The sequence below is a fragment of the Cervus elaphus genome, chromosome 9 (assembly GCF_910594005.1).
Source record: "Cervus elaphus chromosome 9, mCerEla1.1, whole genome shotgun sequence".
NCBI classification, from domain to species: Eukaryota; Metazoa; Chordata; class Mammalia; order Artiodactyla; family Cervidae; genus Cervus; species Cervus elaphus.
The window spans coordinates 10,026,728-10,047,633 of NC_057823.1; the positions used below are offsets into that span (position 1 = coordinate 10,026,728).

Here is a 20,906-nt window from a genome sequence, read left to right on the forward strand (position 1 = left end):
TGTGCACACTCCTGAGCCACAGCCTGCCCTCCCTCCATCCGAGGAGGCAGCGAGCCGCCCCCAGAGCAGCCAGCCCGACCTGGAGGCCTGGAGCTCTTGTCCCTTTCCTCTGCAAGAGGAATTTCTAAGATGCACAGAGAAGGATTCTCCTGTTCCTCCCACTCGCACTGCTCAGCTGTTTCCAGTGTCTGCAGCATCCCCTGGTCCAGCTATGTACACTCAGCTCTAGGAGACGGGAGGTATGATGTAGGCATCAGAAGACCTGAAATGTCAGTGCAAAGACTGAAGCGTGAGCTAGAGAAATAGACTGATGAAGCAGGAAGTGCTGGGTGCGCGGCTTCTCCCATCTCGTCCCACCGTGGAACTCCGGGTGCATGGTTCACTCGCTCTGTTACGCGATGGACCCTGACCAGACGTCACGTGCCACCGACCCGGCTGGAGGCCGAATACAACAGAAAGGCCATTCCCGAGAGGCACGTGGTCGGGAGGAAGTGATGGCTGCTCCATCACGAGCGCTGTGTCGAGTGGAAGAGGGGCCACTGCCATCCCGCCCGGCTCCCCAGTGGCTCAGGGGATTATGACCTTCCGAACTTTTGCCGGAGAGCCTTCGATCACCCCACTGTGTCTCAGTGGAGTTCACAGAATCGAAAAGAAGGCCGACATAATTCAGAGCCACGAGGAGAGCCTCGCGGGCGTCACAGGAGTGAAAGGGGGTCTACCCTTTTGGCCAGAGTTGGGCTCTGGAGAGACTGCTTTGAGTTCAAATGGGAACTGCTGGGCAGTTAAATGAGAGTGTGTGTGGAAGGCATCTCTTGGGTTCCTGGCCTGAGTGCTACAGAAATGGGAGCCGCTGTCATCCAGGCATTTATAATGGTCAACTGGGGGATCCTGGACACAAGCCGGGGATGCCTTTTCCATTTTAGGAAATGTCCGTCAGCTGATGAATGAATAAACATGGTGCAAGGGGATACAGGTTCCCAATATCATGGAATATTACTCAGTCATGAAAAGGAATGAAGCACTGATTTGTGCTCCAGTGTAGATGAACCTTGAAAACATTATGCTGACTGAAAGAAGCCAGACACAAAAGACTGCATAGTGTAAGATCCCATACATATGAAATGTCCAGAATAGATAAATCCCTAGAACAGATAAGAATGAAGCACCGTTATGTGCTATAAGGTTGCAGAAAAGTCCTGCCAGAGATAATAATAGTGACATTTCTCAGGGACTTTGTTTTGGAACCTGACTGGCAGCTGGCTCGAGCACAGAGGCAATGGAGATTGGAACCCAGGATCAACTAAAAGCCAGGGCAGCGTGAAGGCAAGAGGCTGGCACCAGAGTCCCCTCTGAGTTGAGCTGGAAGAAGACATAGGGCTGAGTGGCCAGGCCAGCCCCCCTGGCTATTTCAAAGGCTATGCTGGGGTGGGGGTGTGTCCAGGAGACCCTGGATGGTCAGAGGCCATGCTCAGCACCAGAGGAAGGGCTGTCTCGGGATCTGCGTGTTCTGAACATTGAGTGTAAATGGAATCATACACTCTGAGGGCTTTCCTCTCTGGCTTCTTTCACTTAGCATGATGTTTTTGAGGTCTGCTTACATTGCAGTGGTAGTTTAGTCACTCAGTCGTGTCTGACTCTTGCAACCCCACAGACTGTAGCCCGCCAGGCTCCTCTGTCCCATGGGATTTCCCAGGCGAGCACCCTGGAGTGGGTTGCCACTTCCTCCTCTGGGGGATCTTCCCACGTCTCCTGTGTTGCAGGTGGATACTGCTCCGCCACCAGGGAAGCCCCATCTATAGTCTGCTGTTTTTCATATTCGTATTAGCCCTACTGACTACGCTCTTTCCCCACATATAAGTCCTATATTGTAGCGTGTATCAGTGCCTCGTCCCTTTTCATGGCTGTGTAATGTTCCACTGTATCTGTTCACCCATCGATAGACATCTGAGTTACGAATCATTTTTATGACTGTATAGCCATCATAGGTTTACAATGGCCAGGCCCTGTCCAGTGACAGCCTCTTTTCCAGCAAGAGACCGAGCTGATAGACTGGTAAGGGGGTTGCTGAGGCCCAAGCAGACCCTTGGGGGCTCCCCTTGGAGCCTTGGCTGAGCAGGTAGCCTGCAGACTCCACGTCAGGTGTGCTGGGCGTGAGATGACAGTCCTGCTGGTGACGGCTCAGTGTCATCCACAAGGGTGTGCTTGGCCTCTTGGTGCCAACCATGGGCTGTTTCGCTGAAGGTTTGTCACCTAGTTGCTCGGCGGGGACCTCTGGTTGTGGCCTGTGTGGGTGAAGTGGGTTGATAGCGGGAAGCGGACGTGATCCAGACAGGCGCCTCCTGGACTCATGAGTACAGACCCTGGATGGATGATGGCCGTCTCTGCAGCATCTGCAGAGGCCTGGGGGCAGGGGGTGGAGGGAGGGCAATGAGAAGACCTAACAAGAACCGACTGTTCAGTAGCACCGAGAAGACGCCAGCCCTGTCTGAAGTACACCTAACCCTCACATCGGGGTCAATGCCGTCATCACCTCCATCTTCAGTTCAGCTCTGTTCAGTCGCTCAGTCCTGTCTGACTCTTTGCGACCCCATGAATCGCAGCATGCCAGGCCTCCCTGTCCATCACCAACTCCCAGAGTTTACTCAAACTCATGTCCATCGAGTCGGTGATGCCATCCAACCATTTCATCCTCTGTTGTCCCCTTCTCCTCCCGACCTCAATTTTTCCTAGCATCAGGGTCTTTTCCAATGAGTAAGTTCTTCACATCTGGTGGCCAAAAGTATTGGAGTTTCAGCTTCAGCATCAATCCTTCCAATGCTGGCAAGTAGAGGCCCAGAGAGGTTAAGTGAGTGGCCCTGGGTCACCCAGCAAGCAGTGGGTGTATTAGGGTTCTCTGGAGAAACAGAGCCAATCGGACATAAATCTCTCTCTAGAAAGAGATTTATTATAAGCAACGGGCTTACACGGTCATGTGTGCTAAGTTGCTTCAGTTGTGTCCTACTCTTTGCGACCCCATGGACTGCAGCCCACCAGACTTCTCTGTCCATGGGATTCTCCAGGCAAGAATACTGGAGTGGGTTGCCATGACCTCCTCCAGGGGATCTTCCCGAGCCAGGGATCGAACCCGTGTCTCTTACATCCTGTGCATTGGCAGGCGGGTTCTTTACCACTAGCACCACCTGCAAAGCTTACACGGTCATGGAGGCTGAGAAATCAATCATGGAGGCTGAGAAATCCACAGTCTGCAGTTTTGAAGGCCTGCAAACCAGGAGCGTCAAGGGCAGAGAAGATCAATGCCCCAACTCAAAAACTGTCTGGCAGAGAGAGAATTCATCCCTCTTCTGCCTTTTGTTGTATTTGGGCCCTCAGTGGAGTGTTTGGGGGTTACCCACACTGGGGAGGGCCATTTGCATCACAGTCCATCCATTCAAATGCTGGCTCCTTCAAGAGATGCCCTCACAGGCATGCCCAGAAGTAATATAGATCAGATGTCTGGAGTTGACCCATCACGGAGAAATCGGGACCCCAGGAGGCTGGCTGGCGGCAGTGGTCAAAGTTTAACACTTTAAGATCTGACCTCAAGTGGCTCCAGGTCACCAATTTGCTGACACTGCTAAAGGAGACCTGGAAAAGTTAGAATCCCACGGGTCAGGTGAAACCCCACAAGGTGTATCCCATTAAACTTCGAGTGCTCCCCTTTTTAAAAAAAAATTATTTATTGTTGGCTGGGCTGGGTCTTTGTTGCTGCGCGCGGGCTTTCTCTAGTTGCAGTGGTCGGGCTTCTCATTCGGTAGCTTCTCTTGTCGCCATGTATGGGCTCCAGAGTGCTGGCTCAGGAGTTATGTTGCGTGGTTTAGCCTGTGTAATCTTCCCAGATCAGAGATCGAACCTGTGTCTCCTGCATTGGCAGGCGGATTCTCAACCACTGGACCACGAGGGAGGTTCTCGGGTGCTCCCTGTGAAGAGAACAAGCAACTGCCTACTGGGTGGCGTCGTGGAGGGGGTGGGAGCAGGACCGTGAGGGATGGGAGGCAGAGGGGGCACTGGATGGTGGGACAGAGACCCCCGCCCTTGGCAGACCTGGGTGCCCCGTTCTCAATGCTCTTGGAGGTCAGATGGGGCCGTGGATCCTGGCAGCCTTTGAGTCATTGTGTTCTTTACCCAGAGGGAGAAGCCGGGCTGGGATCTGGGTGGAAGGAGTGGTCAGGAGGGTGGGTAGGGGTGTGAGAAGCCTGCCAACTCTAGGCGTGGTTGGTGAGTTTGACTAGAACCCAGGGAAAGGGAAGTGAGCCTCAGTTTCCCCATCTGGACACGGGAGGTAGAAGGCCGGGTCCATCTCCGTACACTTGTGGCATCGTCCTGCGGGGTCCAGACTCAGCAGCTCCGAGTCTGCGGCCGTGGGACAGCGGCCCGTGCAGCGACTGCCTCCACTAGTGTTCAGTTTTCCACGTTTCTCTGTTTCAGCCTGAAGGAGCCCCCCGATCGTACACCTACAGCGCTTTCTTCTGTCCCAATGGTGAGTCCCCCATGCCCACCCTGCCGAAGACTTACACCTACACTGTTGCAACTTCTTTGCTGCCGAGTGGACACCTGTCCTGCCTCGGGGCTGGGGACACCACAGCAAAGCCACTGAAATGTCCCAGCTAGGGACAGATGTAAGCCAGGGTGAGGACTGGTCTTCTGCCAGGCAGGAAGTAAGCACGTCATGATGGTTGAGTGCAGGTGCCAACAAGAAAAGAGATTGCCGTCAGGGGATGGGGCTGTGGAACTTGGAGTCCCGAGTGAGGAACTGACTGTCTGGGGAAGGGAGGTCTAGAGTCACATCATGGGAAAGCTGGGAGGGTGACCCAGAACCCAGGGGTAGCAGAGGAGGGTGGGGGAAATTAAGATAGGTTCCAGGAAGTGTGAGATCTGGGGTCCACCCTGATCCCCTGAAATTGACATTAAGCCTGCCCATGATCTGGAAGTGGGTACGGAATGCCCAGGGAGTGGAGTGGCCAGAGAAAGAAGCTTCCACACCTCTGCCTTGGTGGGGTCATGTCAGTGCTGGGAGGAACGTGAGCCTGAGCTGCCTATGGGAGGGTCTGACCCCACCCCATCCAACCCCTCCTCAGAGAGCCCTCCAGTTTGGAGCTTGGGCTGGGCCTGGCACTGGATGCTCATCTGGCAGGTTTTGCCGAGAGGCAGGGCAGAGGATGTGAGATGGAATCCCCAGGTGACGCCAACCCCTAGGCGAACCACCTCCCTGCTGCCACACTCTGGACCCGGGCTTCCTTCTGACATCCCCCCTCCCCTTTTTGCAGCAAATAGCAAGACATCACATGTATACTCAAATGATTTTGTAAATAATTGTATGTCTTTATTTTGGGGGACGTCCTTGTGGCTCAGCTGGTAAAGAATCCACCTGCAATGTGGAAGACCTGGGTTCAATCCCTGGGTTGGGAAGATCACCCCGGAGAAGGGAAAGGCTACCCACTCCAGTATTCTGACCTGGAGAATTCCACAGACTCTACAGTCCATGGGGTTGCAAAGAGTTGGACACGACTGAGTGACTTTCAATTTATTTTTAGTTGTGCTGAGTCTCCATTGCTGAGTGGGCTTTTCTCTGGTTGTGGCGAGCAGGGGCTACTCTCTAGATGTGATGTGCGGGCTTTTCATGGTGGGGGCCTCTCCTGTTGCGGAGCACAGGCTCTCGAGTATGGGATCTTTAGTAGCTGCGGCTCACGGGCTCTAGAGCAGGGCTCAGTAGCTGTGGTGAAAGGTTGCTGCTATGAGCCGTGAGCGACGCCGGGATCCTTGGCCTTCCGAGGGAGAGGAATTTGATTCAGGGCCAGTGTCGAGGGTTGACTGCTCAGAGCTTTTGTGTAATAAAGTTTTATTAAAGTGTAAAAGAGATAGAGAAAGCTCCTGACACAGACATCAGAAGGGGGCAGAAAGAGTGCCCCCTTGCTAGCTTATAGCAAGAAGTTATATACCTATTCCGAAAGCTGCTAATTAAAGAAAGGAAATGTCTCAAAACTCAGTTGCACTCGACCCCTCACCCACAACATGAATTTTGAGATAACATTCGCACCAGGTGAATCATCCCGGGCCATAAGACAGTTGACATGAATCTTGAAGAAAGGCAGGTTTCCAAGCACATACATAGTTTCATTAACATAGCTTAAGAGAACATTTCCATGAGTAAAACATACTGGTTTGTTGAGCCGTTATTGGTTCTGAGTCTTAGGCAGAACCAACTTGAAGAAAGGCAGAGTCTAAGGTAAGTACATAGTTCATTAATGCAACTTAAGAAAAACACATTGGTTAGCTCAAGGTTTGAGAAAAGTTAAGTTCAGGTGGATCCAAGTGTCATCCTGGCAACACAGACTTTTAAAAGAAACCTCCTTTTAATTTTGTATAGAGAAGGAAAAAAAGTCTGACACTTGTAGTTTGTTTCTTCCTGCCACTTAAGAGGGAGAGAAAAAAAAACATCTGACACTTGCAACCTATTTCCTCCTCTTGGGTACCCCAGCCTTCCTGCCTGTTACCCTCTCAGTGACGCACAGGCTTAGTTGCTCCACGGCATGTGGGATCTCCCTGGATCAGGGATCGAACCCATGTCTCCTGCATTGGCAGGTGACCCACTCATTACCACTGAGCCACCAGGGAAGCCCTTAGCACATTGAAAGGCAATAAGTTATCAGGGCACACCTATCAGAATGAGTAAAATAAAAAGTAGTGACAACATGAGAAGGTGGCCAGGATGTGGACAAGTTGGATCTTTCATACACTGCTGGTGGGAATGTAAAGTGGTACAGCCACTGTGGTTTCTTAGGACAGTTTGATGACTTAAAAAAACAACATGCTGTCAGCATACCCACTAGCAATTATACTCTTAGGCATTTCTTCAAAGAAACGAAGACTTGCATTCATACAAAAACCTGTATACAAATGTTCGTATCAGTTGGTAGCTCAGACGGTAAAGATTCCACCTGCAGTGCAGCAGACCTGGCTTTGATCCCTGGGTTGGGAAGAACCCCTGGAGGAGGGTATGGCAACCCACTCCAGTATTCTTACCTGGAGAATCCCGTGGGCAGAGGAGCCTGGTGGGCTACAGCCCATGGGGTCACACAGTCAGATACGCCTGAGCGACTAAACACAAACACAGCACAAACTGAAGACAGCCTAGATGTCCTTCCGTGGGTGAACGGTTAAGCAAATTGTGGTCTGTCCATATGTCAGAATATGAACCAGAGATAAAAAGGAAAAAACTATTGATAATATGCAGCAACTAAAATGAAGGGGATTGAGTAAAAAAAAAAAAAAAAAAAAGAATCAATCCTAAAAGAATACATAAAAGATTCTTTCTATAACATTTTCCAAATGACAAAATTTTAGAGATGGTGGTCATATTAGTCATTGTTGGGGTGGGGATAAAGGGTGTGAATATGGTGATAAAAGCGCAACAAGAGGGATCCCACACAAATAGAACTGGAGAAATCTGAATGAGATCACGGGATTCTAAGAGTACCAGTATCCTGGTAATGGTAGTATACTAGAATTTTGCGAGATGTTACCTTTGGGGAAACTGGGTCAAAGGTTTCTCTTTGTTATTTCTTAGAGCCACATATGGGCTTTCAGGGTGGTGCTAGGGGTAAAGAACCTACCTGCCAATGCAGAAGTCATAAGGTTTGATTCCTGGGTCTGGAAGATCCTCTGGAGGAGGGCATGGCAACCCACTCCGGTATTCTTGCCTGGAGAATCCCATGAACAGAGAAACCTGGAGGGCTACAGTTGCAAAGAGGTTGCAAAGAGTTGGACATGACTGAAGCAGCTTAGCAGGCAGACACGCAGAGTCATGTATGAATCTGTAATTATCTCAGTAAATTTTAAATTAAAAGCATTTTTAAAAGCCAGTGCATGAGGACTTCCCTGGCAGTCCAGTGATTAGGACAGACCTCGCCTTCCAATGCAGGCGGTGCAGGTTCAATCCCTGGTCAGAGAGCTAAGGTCCCACATGCCTTGCAGACAAGAAACCAGAACTTATAATGGTAGCAATACTGTAACAAATTCAATAAAGACTTTTAAAAATGGTCCCATAATAAATCTTAAAAAATGCATGTGCACAAATACTGTATGATTCCACTTATATGATCCCCCTAGAGTAGTCAAGATCCTAGAGACAGAAAGTAGGGTAGTGGTTTTCAGGAGCTGGGGGAGAGGAAAATAGAGATTTATTGTTTTTTTGTTGGTGGTGGTGTTTTTAAAATTTATTGTTTAATGGATACAGAGCTTTAGTTTTACAAGATGAAAAGAGTTCTTGGGGTGGATGCTGGTGATGTTTAAACAATGTGAATGCATTTAATGCCACTGACCTGTACACTTAAAAATGGTTTAAGATGGCAAATTTTGCATTATGTGTGTTTTATCACAATTTTTAAAATTGGGAAAGGAAAAAGCAATACCTATGTACTAGAGAAAATTTATAAAAATAGAAATACAAAAACTGTCTCCTCTAGTTCACATACAAAGACATTTTGTTGTATTCACTTTCCTAGGATTGATTATTGCTTGTTTTAGCATAGTTGTGACTCATGAGTCATACAGTTTTATGTCTTGGCTTTTTCACTTAATATATCCTCAGCACTTTTCCTTGTTATTGTATTGTTTATAAACTCTTTATAAAGCACTTCAAAACAGCTTCATTATGGTCCATTAAATGACTGCCCCATAATTTGATCATTATGGAACATTTTGAAACATTACTGGACATTTGCATATTGTTTGTATTTTTTATATTATAATCCACACTAAGCTGAATATATTTGTATTCAAAGTAAGGTCAGTAACATTTTTAACATGTTTATTGAGGTATAATTGACATACAATGAATTAGACATATTTTAAGTGTAGTTTGATCAATGTTGAGAAACATCTGTGAAGCCATCACCACAATTAAGATAATGAAGATTTTTATTAACTCTAAAGTCATGCCCCTTTGAAATTCCTCATTCCTCTCCACTCTTGTCTCTAGAGAACCACTGGTCTGCTTTCTGTCTCTATAGATTACTTTGTACTTTTTAGAATTTTATGTAAGTGGAATCATACAGGATGCTCTCCTTTTTGTCTGGCTTCTTTTACTCAACAAAAGAATTTTGAGATTTGACCATGTTGTGTGTATCAGTAATTCAATCATTTTAAGTCTCAGCAGGATTCCATTGGATGTTTGTATAACACATTGTTTATCTACTCACCTGTTGAAGGATATTTGAGTTATTTCCAGTTTGGGACTATTTCACATGAGCTACTATGAAAATTTGTGCCCAAGTCTTTGTATGGGTAATGTGTTTTCCTTACTCTTGAATCGATACCTAGGAGTGGAATAGCTAATGCATATAGTAGGTATGTTTTTAACTTTTTAAGAAGCTGTCAAACTATTTCCCAAAATGATAGTACTATTTTGCGTTCCCACAGGCACTGGATAAGCCAGTTCTGCCCCATTCTAACCAACACTTAGTATCATCTGTTTAATTTTAGTCATTCTAATAGGTGTCTAGTGGTATCTCACTATGGTTTTAATTTGCCTTTCCATCATGACTCATGATATTAAGCACCTTTTCATATGCTTATTTGCTGTCAGTATTTTTTGCGGGGGTGAAGTGTCTGATCAGATCTTTTAGCTTTTTAAAAGTTGAATTGTTTATTTGTATTTGGTTTTTGAGAGTATTTAAAAATGTATTCTGGCTCCAAGTCCTTTATCAGATGAATGCTTTGCAAAAATATTTCTGCCAGTCTATACCTTGTCTTTTCATTATCTTAATAGTGTCTTTTAAAGAGCAGAAGTTTTTCATTTTAATGATGCTTATCACTTTTTCCTTTTATGGATTATTTTTGCTTGTTGTATCTAAGAAATCTTTGCTCAATCCTACATTTTCTTCCCAAAGTTTTATAGTTTTAGGCTTTACATTTGTAAAATAATCCATTTCAAGTTAACTCTTGGAGCCCATGCAAGGTATGGATCAGAGTTCCTTTTTCTTCACCTGGAGACTTCATTGTTCTAACATCATTTGTTGAGGACTTTTGCTGTTGAATTGCTTTTGCACCTTTGTTGAAAATCAGTTGTGTATACATGTATGGGTCCATTTCCGGACTCCCTCTTCTGTTCCACTGAGCATTTGTCAGTATTGACACCGATGCTACACTCTTGTGATTGCCATAGCTTTGGAGTAAGTCTCATTGTCAGATGGTGTGAGTCCTTCTTGTTTATCAAAGTTATTTTTACTTTTCTGGATCCTTTGAGTTTCCACATAAATTCTGAAATCAGCTTTGCAATGTCTTCAAAAGACCCTGCTGGGATTTTGATTGGGATTGCATCGAATCTATAGATCAGTTTGGGGGGCTAATTAGCATCTTCACAATGTTATCTTCTGACCCACGAACACAGTCTAGCTCTCCACTGATTTGCATCTTTAGTTTCAGCAGCATTTTGCAGTTCCCAGCGTACGGGTCTTGCCCACCTTTTGTAGGATTTATCTCTGTGAGTGTTTCATCTTTTGTGTTCTATTGACAAAGAGGTCATCAAACCAGCTCCATCCCACTGTGCTTCCTGCAGCTTCGTGGGGAGCCACACTGAGACGGGTCCCCTGAGGTCCCGATGCTCCTGGGCATGGGCAGGGGGAGGACGGAAGGATGCTTCTGGTGCCCCCTGAACACCTCATCTCCTTCCCTCTATCCAGAGAGAGTCCACATCTCCACGCCCAACAAATACGAGTTCCAGTATGTGCAGCGGCCACTGCGCCTCACCCGTTTTGACGTGGCCGTGCGAGCCCACAACGATGCCCGCGTGGCCTTGTCCCCAGGGCCCCAGGACACCGCAGGCATGATCGAGATTGTTCTGGGAGGGCACCAGAACACCAGATCCTGGATCTCCACCAGCAAGATGGGTGAGCCGGTGGCCAGCACACCCACGGCCAAGATCCTCTCCTGGGATGAATTCAGAACATTCTGGATCAGCTGGCACAGCGGGCTCATCCAGGCATGACTGGGTTTGCCTGGGGCGGGCATGGGAGCCATCTGGTCCTCTGACACTTGTTCCTTCCTGATCCATGGGATGTGATGGGAGGAGGAAACACAAGGCAGCCCTCAAGTTGCTTACAGTCTGCCTGGCGTTGCTTCCCTAAAACTAGTGAGAACTGTGGCCGAGGAGGTACCTAGGAATCTGGGAGGCCAGGGAGAAAGGATGTGGGTATGAGCAGGTAAGATGAGGACTGTGGACACTTTCTGGGCCAAGCAAAGGAGAGAAAAGAAGTATGTGTTAACAGCTTCCTGGAGGAGGGGTATAGCCAGGTGGTGTTTTGAAGTATGCATAGGAGTTCGCCAGGCAAACTGAAGCAGAGGATGTTTCAAGCAGAGGGAACGAAATATGCAAAGGTTCCAGGGAGCCCAATGACTTTGGAACCTGCAGATGCCCCACTTGTGTCTCTGTTGGGTGTTTAATGAACAGTGTGGTTTCTAGTTTCTCTCACTGCTGATGCCGTGAGAATCCCACCCCACCCCGTGAATGTGGCCAAGGCCTCTGACCATGCCTGAACCCAGCTTCATGCTTCCTGCCAGCACCCAGCAGCCTTGGCCTCTTTTTCCAGGTTGGCCATGGTCCAGAGCCATCCAATGAATCTGTCATCATGGCCTGGACCCTCCCCAAGCCACCAGAGGTCCAGTTCATCGGTTTCTCCACTGGCTGGGGTTCTGTGGGCGAGTTCCGCATCTGGAGGAAGGTGGAAGCAGATGAGAGCTACAGCGAAGCCTTCACCCTGGGGGTCCCGCACAGCGCCATCCCCGGGTCTGAGCGCGCAGCCGCCTCCATCATAGGTGTGTCTGCCCTGCAGCCTGGCTTGGGGAGGATGGGGGCAAGTGTCACTTCAGGTTCATTCTCATTCGGGTTTGGCTGGGGGCATGCGCCTTTGGGGCCTTTAGCCACATACCCACTCACCTGACCGGCAAGCAACTTCCAGTGCCTTCTCTGTGCTGGGTGCTGGGGCCAGACTCAGAGAGGCCCCCAAGCCTGCCCTCTGGGGGCTCAAGGCTGACTGAGGAGGCAGGTCCTAGCCCTCTGTGGGGTGACCCTGAGGGGTGGGTAGTGAACTTCGTGAGGGCAGTGTGTCTGAGGTGATATACAAGCAGGCTGAAAGGCCAGGTGAAGTTAGCCAGGTATGGGGTGGAGGGTAGGGGCTCTGGGGGTCCAGGTGAGAGGGGCAGGACCATTTCAAATGCTTAGAGAGCTTACTGAGCCAGGGTAAGAGGCTGTGGCCAGGGACTTCTTGAGCACTGGATTGTCTCCTGTAGCCCAGGCATAGGAGTAGAAAGTGGGGACTATGTGATCCATCTTGTGCTGGAAATTGGAAGGGTGGGGAAGGCATGAAAGGCCAGGAAGAGGCAGACAGACATGAAGGAGGGGGCTTGGGTCTCTGACATCAGAGGATGGAAGCCCTGGGGCCTGGGGCAGGTTGGTGGTTGTCACCGGATCAGAGGATGCTGGAGTTTCTGATTTCTGAAGCATGAAATCAGTTCGGATGTGGCCTTGGGGATGAGTGGCCCAGCTTGAGGTGGTGGGTGTAGGGGAGAAGACAGACGGGGAGGGATGGAGAGGAGATGAAGGCAGGTAACTCTGTGTCAGTCAGTGCCTTCAGCACAGCGGGATGGAAGTGTAGAGAAGAAGCTGGAAAACCCAGAGAAAGGGGATGAGAAAGTAGCCAGGTGGGCCCCGCCATAGGAGGAGGCTGCAGGAGCAGTGGCAGCCTCAGTGGGGCAGAAGGGAAGGTCAAGGAAGGGAGGTGCAATCAGCGGGGAATCCAGAAAGTGTATCAGCAATATTTGGGGGCATCAAGGCCAGAGAGAGGAAGACAGAGTACTGAAGAGATGAGAGTACGGGAAGTCAGAAATAACAGGAAAAAGAACCTTTGAAAACACACCAACAATACTGCACATGTAAGAAAACTTTATTAAAAACCCAAATATTCATGGTTAAAGAGAAAACCACATTTCATATTGGAAGTTAGAAACAATATGTAGAATGGAGTCAAATGACTGGATTGACATCTTAACGTTTGTGGGATGCAGCCAAAGTTGTACTAAGAGGAAAATGTATAGTCTTAATTGCACTTATTTAAAAATCTAGAAAGGAAAAAGCATTTACTAATAATAACATGATGAAAAGGTAGAACACCTGAGTTACAACTAAAGAACATGGAGGGAAGCATGTAAGATAAGGGCCAGCAAGTGTCCACCAAGGCCAAGAGATCAAGCAGGCTGGATGGGCAAGGATGCGTCCCAGTCCCAAAGGGCAGTACTGGCAATCAGATAATGGGAGGCTAGTGTTAAGCCATGGGTGGGCTCCCTCGGAGGAAAGTTGTCCCTAGGACAATGCCAGGGCGTTGAATGAGGCCAGTCCTCAGCCCATTCTTCCTCTTCCTTCTCACCAGGAGACGTCATGGGGCCAACTCTGAACCATCTCAGCAACCTCCTCCGGCTTCCCTTTGGCTGCGGAGAGCAGAATATGATTCATTTTGCACCTAATGTCTTTGTCTTGAAGTACCTCCAGAAAACCCGACAGCTCAGCCCTGAGGTGGAGAGGGAGACCACTGACTACCTGGTACAAGGTACTGGGGGCGGCTGCCTGGGTGGAGAGTACTGGGATGCAGGGAGCCCCGCCGTACCGGGCGCAGCCCACACGCCATGTGCAGAGGATGGGAAGAAGGGAAAGAGGTTGAAAGAGGCCAGTCTGGGTGGCCTGATCTGGCCCCTGTCAGTAGGAGCCTGGCATCTGCACCTGTTAGGAAAGTGATCTGATTGCTGGCAGTCAGCCATGGGGAGAGGAACAGCATCTTCTAAAAATGTAAATTTTTCTGAACAACCAGAGCAATATAATAGCATTATGAAAACATTTGGGAAAAAAGTAAATCCCTATAAGCTTCCCTTCATGCTGGCTCTGTGTTGACTCCTCTGCCCTCCAGGAGCACAGGTTAGCTTTGCCATTCTTGGTGTCTCATAACGCAGCATCCTATGGCATGCCTCCCCTCAACCCTGTCCTGTGTGCATAAAATTCATCCACTGGGCTTTGGGGAGCTGTCGTCCATTCACCTCCATTGCTATGTGGAGACAGCAGTCAGCATGTCTGCTGATGGGCTTTGGAGCAATTTGCAATTCAGGGCTTTTAGAATGGTGCTGTCATTAACTGTCCTCTTTGCCTACTTGGTGAAAACTCATCCGAATTTCTGTGGGGTGAAACCGTTGAGTCTTAGGATAGATTCAGTTTGTAATCACTTTGGAGGCTACATTGTTTTTTTGTCACATGCATTAATGGAACACAACATACTGAACTCTCCTCTTGGGCATTCTGAGTTTATTTCCAGTTTTTTTCTCCATAAATAATGCAGCACTGAACATCTTCAGAAGTAAACCACCAGTACTAAACTTCAGAAATAAACAAAGCACCATTGTACTTCTTTAGAAATAAATAACACAGTACTTATCGTCTTCACAGATAAATAACACTGAACATCTTCATAAATAAACACAACACTGGACATCTTCCATTGCCATGAATCAAGTCCTTAGGGCAAGGAACAGTCCTGTTTGGGGGTGGGGTACAGGGCTTCTGAGGGCCCTGATTTACTCTCTTTGCACATCTAGACCCCACCGGGAGGGGGAAGAGGGAAGGCTGGAGATGGGATCTCAGCTCTGTCAGAGATTCCCATTCTGTGTCCCTGGGTAGGACCTGCTTTTCTCAGTGTCTTTGTTTCCTTCCCATGTAACAAGGGAGTTAAGTCAGTAGATATCAAAATTCCGAGGCCTCCTGGGCTCGCTTCTAGCCTCACACTGGAGCCAAAGTGAAAGGAGAGCCTGGGGGAGGCTGAACCCAGCTCTGAAGCTGGCATCTGCCTCGTGCCAGGCGTGTGCAGCTCCATCCTTGCTGCCCTGAGGTTCCCTCTTTGCAGCTGGTCCCCCCATGCTAATGGTCCTCATTTCCCAGATGAGCCAAGTGAGCCTCCTGGGAATGAAGAGGCACCCAAGACCTCACAGGGGCAAGTTGTGGGGGCTTCTCAGACCCAAGGCTCCTCTGGACTGGGGCACAAGGGGCAGGCAGGGCACTAGACCAAGCCAGGGAGAGAGGAGGAACCACCGTCACAATCACGGAAATTTACCGAAGAGGATTCGAGAACGCCTGGCTCAGACGATGCTGGCCCCATGAGATGGGGAAACAGACGCATGTGAAAAATCTCAATTCCTAAGACAAATCTGGAGTCTCTGTCTCCTGGCCTGTTGTGGTTCCCAGTTATTATGTTCCAAAGGCAGTCCTGATGATCTAAACCATCTGTCCTCATGGATGAGAAAGGAAAAACTTATGATGAAGAATGTATAGCTCTCTGAGGGACGCCCCTGGTGGTCCAGTAGTCAACACTGGACATGGGGCATGTCCATTCTGCTGCAGGGGCATGGGTTCAATCCCTGGTTGGGGAACTAAAATCCCACATGCTGCATGGGGCACAGCCAAAAAAATAAAATAAACGTGCAACTCTCAGATGGAAAGAGAAGTCAGAGGTTGCCATGGGCTGAAGGTCTGGCTTTGTGAAGGCTGACCACAGACTACCCGGAAACTTAAGTCTGCTTGGTCCATGGTGGAGGGAGAGGGGCAGGGCTCAAGTTGGCGGGCTGTGAAAGTCTAGGATGTGGGTGAGCCCTGGCCTCCCCGAGGCCAGGCGCACCTCAGTGAACCCATCCGGACTCAGATCCTTGACTGCCATCCAGAGTGTGATGACCAATAGGGGCGAGCGGCAGCCTGGACCTCCCCTCTACCCAGACAGCCAGATCTGGTGCCCAACAGCCCAGTTGCCTTTTCAGACTCAACAAGCCCCAAATCAACCCCCACCCCCTGGTTTTCCGCCAAATCTCTGGTGTTAGTTTCCTGGGGCTGCCATAACAAAGTACCACAACCTGAGTGGGGTAGATCCATAGGACTTTATTCTGTCCACTTGAAAAATATTCACAACCTTTAAGTTGAGAGTTATGTTTTACTTGGTGGGAATTTTTAGGACTCCAGGCCCGGGAGACAGCATCTCAAGTAATCCTGAGAGAACTGCTCCAAGGAGGCGAAGGGAGGCGCCAGGTTATATAGAAGTTTTACAACAAAGGGCGGGTAGTCTGAACATCAAAAATTATTGTTAAAGTAAACCAGATATTCCAAGTTAAGGAATTCAGCGCTTTTCTCTGTATGGGAAAATGCAAGAGTTTGGGCTGCTGAAATCATCCCTTTGATGTGCACCTCAACTCTTTGGGGCCAATATCCAGTTTTCCCATCCTGAGCTCCCTTGGGGCTCACTGCAGGGAGCAGTGGCAGGCTGATGGTAGACTCGATCCAGATGGCAGATATTCTTCTCCTTCCTGAGTGCTCCTAGTGCTCACCAGCTCACACTGGAGGTCTGCAGCGGCTGATGACTGCAACATCCTCGTTACTGATACGGCAGGAAATATCCCACTTCTCAGCTCCTTCATGATTCAGGAGGCTGGAGGACTGAAATCAAGGTGTCAGCAATGCTGACTCTGTCAGGAGGCCCTGAGGGAGCAGCTATCCCAGGACTCTATCCTGGCGGGATTCTCTTCATCTGCTCACACATCGCCACACCTCTGCCTCCATCTTCACAAGCCTTTCCGAGTCTGTATCATTTCCCTCTCTTTTCTCTGAGGACACCTGTCATTGGGTTTAGGGCCCAGCCTGATTCAGAAATGTAATTCCACCTGTAAAGAACCTCATTCCCCGTAAGGTCACATTTTGAGGTTCCAGGTGGATGTGAATTGGTGGGGGGCGGGGATTACTGTCCACCCAGGTCTGAACTCCTGCTCCCCCTTCCCCTGGCTCCATGGACATGGATCAGTGCATCCTCTGGTCAGGCCACTGCATTTAGTGCCCTCTGCATCTTTCTTTCTTTTCTTCACATCTTGTTCAGTTAAGGTCACTCTGGCTCTACTGCAGAACCCCTCCCTGCCTGTCACCACCACCCGGTCCAAGCCCACGATCATGGTCACCTCGACTGTCCCCACCTTCCCAGTGTCTGCTTCCTCTCCAGACCCGACCATCCACCCACTACATCTGCCCCCTCACTCCCCTCCCCTCCTCCCCTCACCCCCTCCTCTCATGCCCCTTGCTGCCCTCACAGTAAGACCAACTGCCTGGCCCTGTTCTGGAGGCCCCAGCACCCCCTGACTTCCCTCCTTCTTGTCCTCCTCAAACCCCTGCTGATCTGAGCGAACCAAGGTCTGGCTCCAGTGTATAGAGCAACAACCTCTTCAGGCCCTGGGGCGGGTGAGGGTGTGTGGCAAAGGGCCCTGCCTGGAGATAATGCATTTCACTCTCCCACCCCACCAGGCATGACTGAAGGCCAGTGTGTGACCAGGAGTCATAAAGGGGTGATATCAAGAAACAAAAGAGAAATAAAGTGGAGGTTTCAATCCCCCCCTCACTGTGAATGTGGGATAGTTTCAAGGACCCCAGCTGTAGGTGTGGGGCAGTTTCAAGAACCCCAGCTGTGTGGTGAAACAGTTTCAAGGACCTCAGATGTGGGCATGGGGTAGTTTCAGGAACCCCCCCCCATGTGGGTGTGGTATTGTTTTTGGGGTCCTGGGGTAAAATGTTGGCCAGCCAGCCATTCACCAGAGTGCTGTCCCCTCTTGCCCCACAGGCTACCAGAGACAGTTGACCTACAAGCACCAGGACGGCTCCTATAGTGCCTTTGGAGAGCGGGATGAGTCGGGGAGTATGTGGTGAGTCCTCATCCCCCAGGCACGGCTACTGAGGTTCCCCCACGTGAAGCCACAGCCTCACGTCCAGCACAGCATAGCCAGGACCCCTGGGGCTTGATCCTGTCGACTGACAAAGTACATGCAACCTAAAGGTTGAGAGTCATGTTTTACTTGGCAGCAACTTTTAGGACTTCAGGCCCGGGAGACGCCTCAAGTAACCCTGAGAGAACTGCTCCATGGAGGCGAGGGGAGGAGCCAGGTTAAATAGAAGTTTTGTAACAAAGGGCAGGTGTCTGAACATCAAAAGATTATTATTAATGAAAGAGAACCAAATAACCCAAGTTAAGGAGTTTAGTGCTTTCCTGTGGGTGGGAAGATACAAGAATCTGGGCTCACCGAAACAGTTTCTTTCACATGCGCCTCAGTGCCAGTATCCTGTTTCCACATCCTGAGTTTTCTTTCCTCGGGGCTCGCCATAAGGAGTGGCTACAGTCTGATGGCTGCTTGGTGGCTGGTATTCTTCTCCTTCCTGACTTCCCTTAGGGCTCACCAGCTCACGTTGGGAGGGCTGCAGACGCTGATGACTGTGACATCTTTGTTTACCAATATGGCAGGAAATATTCTATTTCTCAATCCTTAGGGTGATGGGCTTCCCTTGTGGCTCAGCTGGTAAAGAATCTGCCTGGGTTTGATCCCTGGGTTGGGAAGATCCCCTGCAGAAGGGAAAGGCTACCTACTCCAAGTATTCTGGCCTGGAGAATTCCATGGACTGTATAGTCCATGGGGTCGTAAAGAGTCGGACACGGCTAAGTGACTTTCACTTCACTTTCATTTCGGGGTGATGAGGAGCCTATGTGTAAAATGGAGACAGCCATGGTCCTAGCCCCTGGGGGTTAGAGGTTTGGTTTGGATGGTGGGGGGTTCTGCCTGGCCTGCATGTGGTGAGCTGGAAACAGTGGCTGTTACCGTTACTCCTTCTGCTCTTGTTGCCACAGTGCCCAGGAACCGAACCCCTGCTCTCTGGCCCCTTGTGGATGAGTCCTGGGTTCTCTGAGCCTCCTCAGAGGCCACTGGACCCAGGAATGGGGTGACCCTGAGCAGGAGAGGTCAGACCACTGCCTTGAGGGTGGGTTGGAGTGTTCAGGAGGAGCATTTGGGGTCTGATTGCCCTTGTGAGTGGCTTCCTTGGGCTTTCAGGGTCAGCCAGGGCAGGGAGGACCTGCGTCCGCCTATGTCTTATTCCCTAGGAGTGCTTGGCATCATCAGGGTCTTGCCTCCTCCACTTTGGGGCTTGCTGAAGAAGTAGGGTACCCCCAACTTTCTGTGTCTAGTGGGGCCTCCTTCTCAGTGCCACGCCTGGATGGCACCTGCAGCACCTGTGGGCATGGAAAGCGTCTGGTCCTTAAATCGACAGCGTCCACCGCACGGCAGCGGTGCCCAGGGCCAGCGCCACAGGGACACAGCTGGCTGAGCCCACATGCAGTGCAGAGTCACTCCCTCGGCTCCCGAGGGGCCCAGCCTTGGTGACCTGCTCAGCCCCCCAGTCCCCAGAAGTCTGTCCCATTTCTGTCCCAGGGCCCTGCCTTGCTGACAGGCCTTGAGGCACGGCCACAGTCATGCCCTAGCAAGCAGAGGCCCCCACCCACTCTCGGGGACGGCTAAAGTCATTGAGTCACTCTCTGAAAGTTGGCCAAGTCCTGACAGTTCCAAGAGGCCTCCACCGGTCAGAAATAGTGAGCTGTGATCTGTGTATGCCTTCCCACAGCTCTCACACACACTGAACAAGAGAAGATGAATTCTGCTGTGGTCATGGAAACGTGATACCCAGCAGTTTGCCTCTCCTCCTTGGCCTTGTGAAACCTCCTCATAGATCAAAGTTGCAGGATGCACAGGACATTGGCAACAGTGATACGCGGGTCACCCACCCTGGAGCCGAGCAAACCCAGTCTCAGTCTTGTGTGAACTGTGTGACCTTAGACCAGATGCTCAGCTTTTCTGAACCACAAGACCGGATCTAGGAGGCAGTGGGATAAGGGTGTAGGCATGCTCATTATGGTGCAGGTACCCATTGGGTTGGATGCCTTGTTAACGCCACTGCCTAAATACTTAGGGCTTCCCTCATAGCTCAGTCAGTAAAGCATCTGCCTGCAATTCAGGAGACCTGGGTTTGATTCCCGGGTTGGGAAGATCCTCTGGAGAAGGAAATGGCAACGCACTCCAGTATTCTTGCCTGGAGAATCTCATGGATAGAGGATCCTGGCAGGCTACAGTCCATGGGGTCGCAAGACTTGGACATGACTTAGCAACTAAACCACCACCACCTAAATACTTGGGTGGGAAGTCCATGATCCAGTCCAACTTCCTTTAAACTCACAATCTGTTACAAATAGGTTCCTGTGCATCCAATGTACATTCATTCATTTATTCGTTTGTTCATTCAAGTGTTTAATATTTGCCAGGCTATTGTTCTAGTTCCAAGGGAACAAGAAAGGCATGGTCCCTGCCTCCAAGAGAGAAAGAGAGACCCTTCATGAGATGTAATAGTTAGCTACTGCTGTGTAACAAGTTACCTCCAAAACATAGCCATTTAAAACAACAAATATTTATTGTCTCAGTTTTGTGGGTCAGGAATTCAGGAATATGTTGGCTCATAATCCCTCCCATGGTTGCAGTCATGGTATTGGCTGGGGCTGTCATCATCAAAAGGCTTGACTAGGGCTGGAGCATTTGTTTCCAAGTTGGTTCTCTCCCATGGCTGTTGACAGGGGGCCTGAGTGTTCCATAGGGCTGCTTGCATGTCCTTATAACATGGCAGCTGACTTCCCCTGGAATAAAAATCACAGAGAGAAAGTAAGGAGGGTGCCACATGACTTTTATCATCTGGTTCCCCGGGTCTTCCTGTCAGCCCCACCACATTCTGTTCTTTAGAATCCAGTCACTAGGTGCAGCCTATACCATCCCACTGCTTGAAAGGAGAAGAAGCAAGGCATCTGTGGATATATTTTAAAGCTACTACGTCAGGTATATAATTTCTCATATCTATAAAGCAAATATAACTTGTTGAGGGGACAGGGTATGATGAGGTACACAATTGTATGGGGTGGTCAGGAAAGGTTTTTCCGAAGGAGATG

The 20,906-nt window shown here is 49.6% G+C and overlaps 1 protein-coding gene across 3 annotated transcripts in view; it reads left to right on the forward strand.

Annotated features, from left to right (window-relative positions):
* The window catches only part of CPAMD8 (C3 and PZP like alpha-2-macroglobulin domain containing 8), a 99,906-nt gene that overhangs the window by 56,490 nt on the left and 22,510 nt on the right, over positions 1-20,906 (forward strand). For all 3 annotated transcript variants that reach the window (XR_006342590.1, XM_043911078.1, XM_043911077.1), the window contains exons 23-27: positions 4,465-4,516; positions 10,719-11,017; positions 11,625-11,850; positions 13,461-13,637; positions 17,715-17,796. Coding sequence is in view for 2 of the 3 variants with exons in the window: in XM_043911078.1 (XP_043767013.1) it covers positions 4,465-4,516; positions 10,719-11,017; positions 11,625-11,850; positions 13,461-13,637; positions 17,715-17,796 (836 nt within the window). In the remaining variant the exon portion in view is untranslated. The remainder of the gene's footprint in view (positions 1-4,464; positions 4,517-10,718; positions 11,018-11,624; positions 11,851-13,460; positions 13,638-17,714; positions 17,797-20,906) is intronic.